This window comes from Linepithema humile, chromosome 3 (genome assembly GCF_040581485.1).
Source record: "Linepithema humile isolate Giens D197 chromosome 3, Lhum_UNIL_v1.0, whole genome shotgun sequence".
Classification (NCBI taxonomy): Eukaryota; Metazoa; Arthropoda; class Insecta; order Hymenoptera; family Formicidae; genus Linepithema; species Linepithema humile.
In genome coordinates, this window is record NC_090130.1 from 17,345,475 (window position 1) to 17,356,656 (window position 11,182).

Consider the following 11,182-nt stretch of genomic DNA (forward strand, 5'->3'; position numbering starts at 1 on the left):
AAATATACAAGATGTAGAGCATCAAGTGGCACTTACGATACTAAACCGACATCAAGCTTTGTGAAAGGACTTGTTCCTTTATGAAATTTTTCGTCTACTTGGAGTTTAAAGCTTTCATCGGTTCGCAATTCACAATCTTCTTCCAAAAAAGCCATTCTTCGGTTTATGAATGTACCCTCTTGAACGCACTTTGTGCAACTGAAGTGTCCATTATGTCCTTTTATGCTTAATACAAATAATTTTGCCGACGCGTCACAAAGAATCTTGTTAACTTTTATTTTAACTACTTTGTTCTTGATTTTGAAGCCATTTTCTTGAAGATAAAGGAATTCCTCTATGAACTTCTTTAAAAATTCATCAGCACTAGCTGGTTTCGTATTCCCATGGTAAATGCCTGCCGCAAATGGCTTTCTTGCGTTTGTGTCAAATGTTGCTACATCAATTGCAACTAAAATTGGCCACAGTTGACTCCTTGAGCTGTTGGAAATCGGTATCCCATCTATGTTTATATTGACAGGTAATACTACTTCATTATCACTTTCCAGAAACGTATTTTGCTTTATCTCGTTGATTTTATTTCTCAATCCAGCTTCGATACCGATGTGGTAGTACAAACCTGGAGAAACGCTTATAATGTCATACGGGCAGAAACTAGGAGTCTTTAAGAAAGAACGCGAATTGAGACACAGTTCTGGAAATGTAATTCGTAATATACGCAGCAAATCATTCATAGCACGTTGACTCAATAAGTGTCTATATTTGAAGAACCATTCCTTTAACTCACTGATAGTATCAATCGCACTGTCTGCATTGCACTTGAAGGCATTTTCGAATGTCAAGAAAGCAAAATTGTCCTTCCGGTTTACAAACATCCTGAAGATCATCATCAGTGTCAAGTCCCAGATAACACACAATATTGTATGAATATTCTATGTTGCATCAAATATATTTTGATGAGAATATTCTCGAAAAAATCATTTATATATGTCTGTAGAATATCCTTGTTCATAAAGAATATTCTATAAACCTGCCCAGAATATGTTAAAATCAGCAATAGGAACATATTGTTTACATATTCCATAAATGTTCACTGAATATTCAAATGTGACAACTGAAAATGTACATATAGATGACGTTCAGAATGTATAGCAGAAAATAGATCAACATTCAACTTCTGTCAATTTCATTTCCGTTCCACTTCAGCACGTGCATTAATAGTTACGCAGTTAGTCTTGATTAGTCTGTACAATTCAAGCCGCAATTATAATTAATACAAAGATTCAATTAATCCAAAGATAAGTTTAGATTTTAAGAGTTTTTTTAGTAAAAATGGTTGCTTAAAATAATAGATTCTTTAACCTAATCCTAACATAATCTTAAAAGTACTGTCTTATAACAAATAATTTCTCGTTTTAGAAAGCCGAGCAAGACTTCTGGCTTTTCGAGTTTATCTTCAAAAATTTTTTCGAAAATAATATGAAACGTAGTAAATTTTGTTTAGAATTATATATTTTACTGTAAAAATGTGTGCAATTTTACAGATGTAATTATTTTGTTAAAAATATCAATTTTTATGTTTAAAACATATTATTGAAATAAAAAATTAAAACAATAAAAACTTTTGTTTAACATTTAATATTGATAAAGTTGATTAAACCTTTTTTTTATATCAATGTAATTGCATAAATGTTTAGAATACTAAAAATAATTTAGTAGAATATTCAGTGAATGTTCTTTACATGGTATTAAACATCTTCTCTGAATATTTCTGAAATATAATAAAGAATATTTTTTCAATCTGGAATATTAAAATTGGTCTCATTTGAACGTTCTATAAAGATTTAAAGAACATCTTTTAGTACTTTAAAAGAATATTCTAATATTTTCAACAAATATTTATGGAATGTTTATAGAATGTGTTTGTGTTATTTGAGCCCTGGTGAAAAATATTCTCAGAATTTTTCATAAAAATTTTCAGATTTTTTACAAAAATTTTATAACTTTTTCAGAAAATTTTAAGATTTTTTATATGAATTGGCACACTTTTCAGAAAAGTTCAGAAAAGAAATAAAAATATATGAATAAATTCATTATTTCTCATATTTTCCAGATCTGTATATATTAAAGCCCGTGTCCACGATGCAAGAAATTGGTTCGAGTTCTTGGCCCAAAATGGTTGGATTGCTTCAAGAAATGTGTAACCAATCAACTTGCTGTTTTTCCATAAGAACTTCAATTTAATTGGCTATACATTTCTCGGACCAAGAACTTGGACCAATTTCTTGCATCGTGGACACAGGCCTTTAGAAATATCAAATATTTTTACAAGTTGAAAAATATACGATGTATCAGCTTTTATTTTTCTACTTTATCTTTGAATGCATTTCATTTAGCAATGTAAAAACGTGTATATTTATTTTCTAGTAGATATCGAACATAGAATGTCACGTACTTGTTAATACATGTTTTATTCTGTGTTTGACATCCAATGAAAAAGATAGAATAGAAATATATACTTGCGTTAATTTGTACCGTTAAATGAAATGTAGGCAGGGCAAAATATGGAAGCTGATAAATGGAAAATATTCTGAGATTTCTTATTCTGAGATTTCTTATAATTTTCTAAAAAATGTTTTAAAAATATGAATAAACAAGAAATTTTTTCTCAGAATTTTTCATAAAATAAAATTATGAAAAATTCTTAAAATTTTCTAGGAAATTATGAAATGTTTTTTTCACCAGGGAGGTGTTTCAATGTATCGTATAGGTTCCTGATAATCAAAATTGGTTACCGCTTGACTATTATCAGAGGCGGACTGGACAGGAGAGATACTGAGAAATTTCTCGGGGGGCCCCATGTTTTTGGGGGCCCCAGTAGCCCTCAAATCTAAATTTTTTTTCTAAATTTTTTATGCAAGAAATTAATAATCTAAATTCTAAATTATCAGACTGCGACAGTTGAATAACGACGTGTTTTCCTTCTCTAACCAAGATAGCGCTGAGCACGAGTTAGCGTTAGTCAACTATCTGTAGTGCGTCACTGTCTTTCGTGTTCTCCTTTCATTTTTTTATAATTTGTCTGAAAGGTTATGGCAACTGACAATTTATAAAAGAATATTTACTAAAAGCCAAAAAAATATTATTTTATTATTAAATAAAATACATGCACTATACATGGTTATTTATTTTACGTATGCCTATCTTTACTACAATACAAAAAAATTTACAATAAAAACAACAACAAACAAATTAAAGGACAAAATATCTCCAAATTTCATTAAAACACCTCACCACTTCATTTGACCTTGAACTAAAAAAATTTTTTGCCGCGGCGCTTTAGAGTGGGGGCCCTTTTTACAAATTTTCTCGATGGGCTCTGGTGTTCCAGTCCGACCCTGACTATTATCGTCATAAATATTATCATTCTCACTAATTAGCGTATTCGTTTCTAACATTGATGCGTTATTAGTTGACATTTGTTATTAGTGACAATTTGTTCATATTATCGCTTAATGTAACTGTTTTTGATTGTCGATTTAACCCAATTTTCATGAGTTCTTTTTGTATCAACCGACGCATATGCCGCTTGCTTACGAAAAACCTATTTTTGATGAATTTTTTATTACTAGGCATTGTTAATTTATAAGTCAATAAATTTGCGTTTAGGCAATAACAATTTTCACGTGAGAAATATATGAAATTGACGAGAGAATATAGACACGAGATACACACGATAACCATTCATCGAGATCTTTGAGGTTATATTATGTGCGATTTTTCCAATAAAATATATAGATTATATAAATTACATTATTGCATATATGTATATATACTTACTTCACGAACTTCATCTTTCTCAGCAGTCATTGTTCCTCAGCAGTTACAATCTATATTTGCAACAAAGTAAATAACGGATAATAAACTTATTTATTATTTCTGTTCTTCTATGCACAACAAACAATAAAACAATCCAACAACTCACGCCGCTCAAAATCTAACGTTGCTATGTTACAAAATATTATGTTTCATAAAATATATTTTCGTAACATTAAACATGTATTTTTAAAATATCGCATGTATAACATTGCAATCATGTTTTTAGATGTTATTAAAGTAGTCGTTTCAATGCAATGTTTTCTACGCGTTGTGAAACGTTTGTTTTAAAACGTTTCTAGTTAGCATATTAAATGCAAAAATGTTACATTTACGGTATGTTTCGTGAATGTTGCAAATAAGATGTTATTTATAAAATGTTAATGAAACATCCCATTAATATTCATTATAGACGGTTCAAAATTGCAGAATTACTGCAAAAATGTAATGTTCCGTAAATGTTTCATGTTTAGTGGGATATATGTTATTATACAGGGTGTCCCAAAGCACCCTTAACAACTCTCGTGAGGTGATAGAGGAGATCGAGACGAACAAAAAAATCTAATACCATTTTGCGATATTTGCAATAATAATAGAGATATTTAATGTTAAAGTCAGGCGAATAAGAGCGCGCCGCGAGAAGCGCTCGAGCCGCCTGAGCCGTAGGACGACCCAGTGTGTACCATTATAGGCCGTCGGCGCGCGGTAAGGGGAAGGCAGCGCGCCGCTGCCCATGGTTACGTCGTTGTTCCCGCGTCTTACCGCGCCGCGCCAAAAGACTCGATAACCGATAGTACAAAATAATAAATAATGAAAATAATAATAAATAATAACAAATATAAATTAATAATTAAATAATAATATGTATAAAATGTTTGAGCACGTTTTCCGTAAAATATCGTATAGTAATTCAATACATGAGATAACGATTACAACTTGCATTCTGCTCTGCTTCACATAATTCTAGTATCTACAGAATTGGCAAAACGCTCTACACTGAGAGAATTTTCTCTTAGACTTTATCCTGAAAATCATACACATGTTTGATTAACTTTACTAAACTACATAGTAAAATTAATCAAACATATTTTATATTTTATTGTGATAGATATTTTTATTTTTTATTGTGATAAATATTAATCATAAAAATTCTTATAAAATTCTTTCCAAATTGTCCCACGATTATCATGATTTTTAAAGTATAAATTATAAGAGAAAATTCTCCCTGTGTACGAATTAAAAAAAATACTAAGAGTTCCAATAGCACTTTTAATAGTTTTTCGATAAAAATTAAAAGATTCTATGTACATACACATTTCTTATTAAAAGAATTAAAAAATTAATTTATTAAAAATTAAAATTAAAAAATATCGTTTTAACTTTGTAAATCTAACACGACATTCTCTTCCCTAATTACTAACACGCATTAAATATTATAATTTGTAGCAAGACTTCCTGATAGCTGTTCAACTGCCAAAATGCTTCTTGCCAAAAATGATAGTATTTAATGTGTTTTAGTACTTAGAATTAGAGGAGAGAAGTACGACACTTCGCAAATCTAACACGACGTTAAATTTGCGAAGTTAGAATATTTTTCAATTTCGATTAATTTAAAATGAAGAATGCGGAACTTTATAATTTTTATCGAAAATTGTAGAACTATAAAAGTGATATTAGAACTCTTAAATTTTTTTTTAAATTTGTTAAACGTCGTGCCTCTCTCTCTCTCTCTCTCTCTCTCTCTCTCTCTCTCTCTCTCTCTCTCTCTCTCTCTCTCTCTCTCTCTCTCTCTCTCTCTCTCTCTCTCTCTCTCTCTCTCTCTCTCTCTCTCTCTCTCTCTCTCTCTCTCTCTCTCTCTCTCTCTCTCTCTCTCTCTCTCTCTCTCTCTCTCTCTCTCTCTCTCTCTCTCTCTCTCTCTCTCTCTCTCTCTCTCTCTCTCTCTCTCTCTCTCTCTCTCTCTCTCTCCCTCCCCCCTCTCTCTCTCTCTCTCTCTCCCTCTCTCCACAGATAAATTCTATTAATATTTTTTCGAAATAAAATTATTTCGTAGCAAGAAAACGCTATCCTTTCCACACCACTCTGAGGTAGATAGCTTAGCGCGTTTTTTTTATAGTGGTTTCTCCAGTAGACCTAATCCACTCTCAAAATTTAATTCAATAATTGTTCGAAGTGCCTTCCTCGTGCTTGTAAGCAGAGGTCGGCTCTTCGAACAATTTGTCGCGTTGCACGGTGCGCTATATCGGGGGTAATAGTGTTGAAGGCTGCTATGATCGCCTCGCGTACCTCATCTTCGGTACCATTGCGACAATGTTCTACCGCAGCTTTTATGTATCCCCAAATAAAGTAGTCCAGCACGTTCAAATCTGGCGAACGTGCTGGCCAATTGATTGGGCTGCCACGACCTATCCACCTGTCAGGATATCGCGCATCTAAAATTTCCCGCGTACGACGGGAATAATGTGCGGGAGCTCCATCATGCTGATAAATCAGCCTTAGCCGCGTTTGTAAAGGTATATCTTCCAGAAGTACGGGCAATTCATTTTCAATGAACTGCGCGTACGTCTGTCCGTTGAGACGCGGCGGAAGGAAATATGGCCCAATCTGAAAATCGACAATAGAGATACATTATACAAGGACATTACTCGAGAAAAATTTTTCAATTAACAAAAATATATTTACCACTTTATTCGCAATTACGCTTGCCCATACATTTATCGTCCATCGATATTGAAAGGCGCACTGACGAATGGCGTGAGGATTCTCCTCTTGCCATATTAAAAAGTTCTGCGAATTAAATACGCCATTTGGCGTAAATGTGGCCTCGTCTGTCCACAAAATAAAATCGGGAAATGTATCATTTCGCCGACATTGTGCGAGAAATCCTGCGCATGTTGTATTAATAATTACTAAATAATCTACAATAAATTTAATTAAAAAAGAAAAATTAAAATTATAATAATGAAAATACCTTCGCAAAAGGTGATGCGTTGTATTTCGTCTCTTGGAAGAAGTTGTTGCATCCGTTGATAGTGGAATGGATGCAACCCATTCTCCTTTAAAATACTATGTATCGTGGATCGCGGTACATCGAGTGCACGTTTTGTTGAGAGAGCAGCACAGGCAATGTGCCGATTTTCAATTGTTTTTTCATGTTTTTACACGTATACGTGTAGGCGTATAGGTTGCACGTTGTGTACGGGTTGTATCAAAGTGCTTTAAAAATGAATTATACGGCGGCAGAATATACAGACATGATTATCTGTTACGGAATGGCCATGGAAAATGCTTGTGCCGCGGAGCGTCTTTACGTAGAACGATTTCCGAACCGTGAGCGGCATCCATCACATGTCACAATAATGGATAGTGTTCGACGATCGCGAGAAACAGGATTTCTTTTGCCGCATCATCAGAACCGCGTTAATGTACCAGCACATCGTCATGTTAATGATGACGAGTAAGTACTGCGTGCGTTTGAAGAAAATCCTAATACGAGTATACGCCGTGTGGCTCGTGCACTCGATGTACCGCGATCCACGATACATCGTATTTTAAAAGAGAATGGGTTGCATCCTTTCTACTATCAACGGGTGCAACAACTTCTTCCAAGAGACGAAATACAACGCATCACCTTTTGCGAAGGTATTTTCATTATTATAATTTTAATTTTTCTTTTTTAATTAAATTTATTGTAGATTATTTAGTAATTATTAATAAAACATGCGCAGGATTTCTCGCACAATGTCGGCGAAATGATACATTTCCCGATTTTATTTTGTGGACAGACGAGGCCACATTTACGCCAAATGGTGTATTTAATTCGCAGAACTTTTTAATATGGCAAGAGGAGAATCCTCACGCCATTCGTCAGTGCGCCTTTCAATATCGATGGACGATAAATGTATGGGCAAGCGTAATTGCGAATAAAGTGGTAAATATATTTTTGTTAATTGAAAAATTTTTCTCGAGTAATGTCCTTGTATAATGTATCTCTATTGTCGATTTTCAGATTGGGCCATATTTCCTTCCGCCGCGTCTCAACGGACAGACGTACGCGCAGTTCATTGAAAATGAATTGCCCGTACTTCTGGAAGATATACCTTTACAAACGCGGCTAAGGCTGATTTATCAGCATGATGGAGCTCCCGCACATTATTCCCGTCGTACGCGGGAAATTTTAGATGCGCGATATCCTGACAGGTGGATAGGTCGTGGCAGCCCAATCAATTGGCCAGCACGTTCGCCAGATTTGAACGTGCTGGACTACTTTATTTGGGGATACATAAAAGCTGCGGTAGAACATTGTCGCAATGGTACCGAAGATGAGGTACGCGAGGCGATCATAGCAGCCTTCAACACTATTACCCCCGATATAGCGCACCGTGCAACGCGACAAATTGTTCGAAGAGCCGACCTCTGCTTACAAGCACGAGGAAGGCACTTCGAACAATTATTGAATTAAATTTTGAGAGTGGATTAGGTCTACTGGAGAAACCACTATAAAAAAAACGCGCTAAGCTATCTACCTCAGAGTGGTGTGGAAACGATAGCGTTTTCTTGCTACGAAATAATTTTATTTCGAAAAAATATTAATAGAATTTATCTGTGGAGAGAGGGAGAGAGAGAGAGAGAGAGAGGGGGGAGGGAGGGAGAGAGAGAGAGAGAGAGAGAGAGAGAGAGAGAGAGAGAGAGAGAGAGAGAGAGAGAGAGAGAGAGAGAGAGAGAGAGAGAGAGAGAGAGAGAGAGAGAGAGAGAGAGAGAGAGAGAGAGAGAGAGAGAGAGAGAGAGAGAGAGAGAGAGAGAGAGAGAGAGAGAGAGAGAGAGAGAGAGAGAGAGAGAGAGAGAGAGAGAAGGCACGACGTTTAACAAATTTAAAAAAAAAATTTAAGAGTTCTAATATCACTTTTATAGTTCTACAATTTTCGATAAAAATTATAAAGTTCCGCATTCTTCATTTTAAATTAATCGAAATTGAAAAATATTCTAACTTCGCAAATTTAACGTCGTGTTAGATTTGCGAAGTGTCGTACTTCTCTCCTCTAATTCTAAGTACTAAAACACATTAAATACTATCATTTTTGGCAAGAAGCATTTTGGCAGTTGAACAGCTATCAGGAAGTCTTGCTACAAATTATAATATTTAATGCGTGTTAGTAATTAGGGAAGAGAATGTCGTGTTAGATTTACAAAGTTAAAACGATATTTTTTAATTTTAATTTTTAATAAATTAATTTTTTAATTCTTTTAATAAGAAATGTGTATGTACATAGAATCTTTTAATTTTTATCGAAAAACTATTAAAAGTGCTATTGGAACTCTTAGTATTTTTTTTAATTCGTACACAGGGAGAATTTTCTCTTATAATTTATACTTTAAAAATCATGATAATCGTGGGACAATTTGGAAAGAATTTTATAAGAATTTTTATGATTAATATTTATCACAATAAAAAATAAAAATATCTATCACAATAAAATATAAAATATGTTTGATTAATTTTACTATGTAGTTTAGTAAAGTTAATCAAACATGTGTATGATTTTCAGGATAAAGTCTAAGAGAAAATTCTCTCAGTGTAGAGCGTTTTGCCAATTCTGTAGACACTAGAATTATGTGAAGCAGAGCAGAATGCAAGTTGTAATCGTTATCTCATGTATTGAAATACTATACGATATTTTACGGAAAACGTGCTCAAACATTTTATACATATTATTATTTAATTATTAATTTATATTTGTTATTATTTATTATTATTTTCATTATTTATTATTTTGTACTATCGGTTATCGAGTCTTTTGGCGCGGCGCGGTAAGACGCGGGAACGACGACGTAACCATGGGCAGCGGCGCGCTGCCTTCCCCTTACCGCGCGCCGACGGCCTATAATGGTACACACTGGGCCGTCCTACGCTTCTCGCGGCGCGCTCTTATTCGCCTGACTTTAACATTAAATATCTCTGTTATTATTGCAAATATCGCAAAATGGTATTAGACTTTTTTGTTCGTCTCGATCTCCTCTATCACCTCACGAGAGTTGTTAAGGGTGCTTTGGGACACCCTGTATATGTTATTATATATATTGTTTAATTTTAACAGTTTTTATTGGATTGTACTTTAGACAATATTATATTTTGTCATTTCTCTCTGTTATAAGACACAATGTTTCTTTTCTACTGTAACAGAAATAAGGCATAAAATAAGGCTAATTTTAAGTATTTAAAAAAAACATATATTGAAATAGATTATTGCAAATCGCAAAATTAATGTTGTTTCTTTTATCAAGATTTTTTTACAAATGATAGACACAAGAAATTAAAAATATCTTTATATTTCATGCTATAGAAATAAAAAATGTGGCATATATCATATATTTTTCTTGTAAAAACAGTATACAAAATGGTGTTAGTTTTTTATATAAATATTTTGATATGAATATAGATAATATGGAGTACATAATATACATAATATATATATAAAGCACATGACGTGATAAAAGTATTTTACAATAAAGAATAAGACAAGCCAGAGGCGATCTAACGTGTGCTGGGGATGTAGAATTAGAAAAGTCGGAGGCGATCTAACGTGTGCTAGCGATGTAGAATTAGAAAAACCAGAGGCGGTCTATCGTTGTCTGGTGATGTAGAAATAGAAAAGCCAGAGACGATCTATCGTGTGATGGCGATGTAGAAATAGAAAAGCCAGAGACAATCTAACGTGTGCTGGCGATGTAGAAATAGAAAAGCCAGAGGCGATCTATCGTGGGCTGGCGATGTAGAATTAGAAATGTCAGAGGCGATCTATCGTGGGCTGGCGATGTAGAATTAGAAAAGCCAGAGGCGATCTAACGTGTGCTGGCGAAGTAGAATTAGAAAAGTCTGAGGCGGTCTACCGTGAGCTGACAATTTTTAATAAATATAGTCGGAGGCGATCTAACGTCAGCTGACAATTTTTAATGAATACAGTCGGAAGCAACCTAACGTCAACTGACAGTTTAGAAAAAAGAGAGCCAAAGATGATTTATTCGTGGGCTGGCAAATTGTAAGAAATATTGTCAGAAACGATTTATCGTGAGCTTGCAGATTTTAAGAAACACGTATTTTTTTTAGTTCATAATTTACTACACGTATGGTCTGTTAATATATGATGAATGTATGATGTACATGCGAAACGAAATAGACTTATACAAGGTGTCTAATAGATATGAATTAGAAATGATAAAATATTTTATTTAAAAAATGTATATATAATACTATATATCTAATTGGAAAAAAATATTATATACTTTCCCTATTTTTATTCTTATGTAATTAATA

General features: G+C 33.7%; 3 protein-coding genes across 3 annotated transcripts; 1 reads left to right on the forward strand and 2 right to left on the reverse strand.

Moving 5' to 3' along the window:
- Window positions 1-32: 32 nt before the first annotated feature.
- LOC105679103 (uncharacterized) lies at window positions 33-872 on the reverse strand. The gene has a single exon (XM_012378917.1). It carries the CDS (start codon window positions 870-872, stop codon window positions 33-35), a length of 840 nt encoding a protein of 279 aa, XP_012234340.1.
- A 5,056-nt stretch (window positions 873-5,928) lies between these two features.
- Window positions 5,929-7,126, reverse strand: LOC136999010 (uncharacterized). The gene is made up of 3 exons (XM_067352405.1): window positions 7,121-7,126; window positions 6,553-6,936; window positions 5,929-6,474 (listed from the first exon to the last, which is right to left on the reverse strand). The coding sequence occupies exons 1-3, from the start codon at window positions 7,124-7,126 to the stop codon at window positions 6,022-6,024; spliced, it is 843 nt and encodes a 280-aa protein (XP_067208506.1). The 3' UTR covers window positions 5,929-6,021.
- Window positions 7,127-7,142: 16 nt separating this feature from the next.
- Window positions 7,143-8,360, forward strand: LOC136999011 (uncharacterized). Its single transcript, XM_067352406.1, has 3 exons — window positions 7,143-7,200; window positions 7,566-7,801; window positions 7,880-8,360. Exons 1-3 carry the CDS (start codon window positions 7,143-7,145, stop codon window positions 8,330-8,332), a joined length of 747 nt encoding a protein of 248 aa, XP_067208507.1. The 3' UTR covers window positions 8,333-8,360.
- Window positions 8,361-11,182: the final 2,822 nt, after the last annotated feature.

Bases quoted from the DNA above. Each gene is read 5' to 3' on its own strand.
- LOC105679103 (XM_012378917.1), bottom strand. From the start codon at position 872: ATGTTTGTAAACCGGAAGGACAATTTTGCTTTCTTGACATTCGAAAAT.
- LOC136999010 (XM_067352405.1), bottom strand. The intron at 6,475-6,552 runs GTAAATATATTT...GTCGATTTTCAG, and splicing joins GCGTAATTGCGAATAAAGTG to ATTGGGCCATATTTCCTTCC.
- LOC136999011 (XM_067352406.1), top strand. From the start codon at position 7,143: ATGGCCATGGAAAATGCTTGTGCCGCGGAGCGTCTTTACGTAGAACGA. The intron at 7,201-7,565 runs GTGAGCGGCATC...AATTTATTGTAG, and splicing joins CGTAGAACGATTTCCGAACC to ATTATTTAGTAATTATTAAT. The intron at 7,802-7,879 runs GTAAATATATTT...GTCGATTTTCAG, and splicing joins GCGTAATTGCGAATAAAGTG to ATTGGGCCATATTTCCTTCC.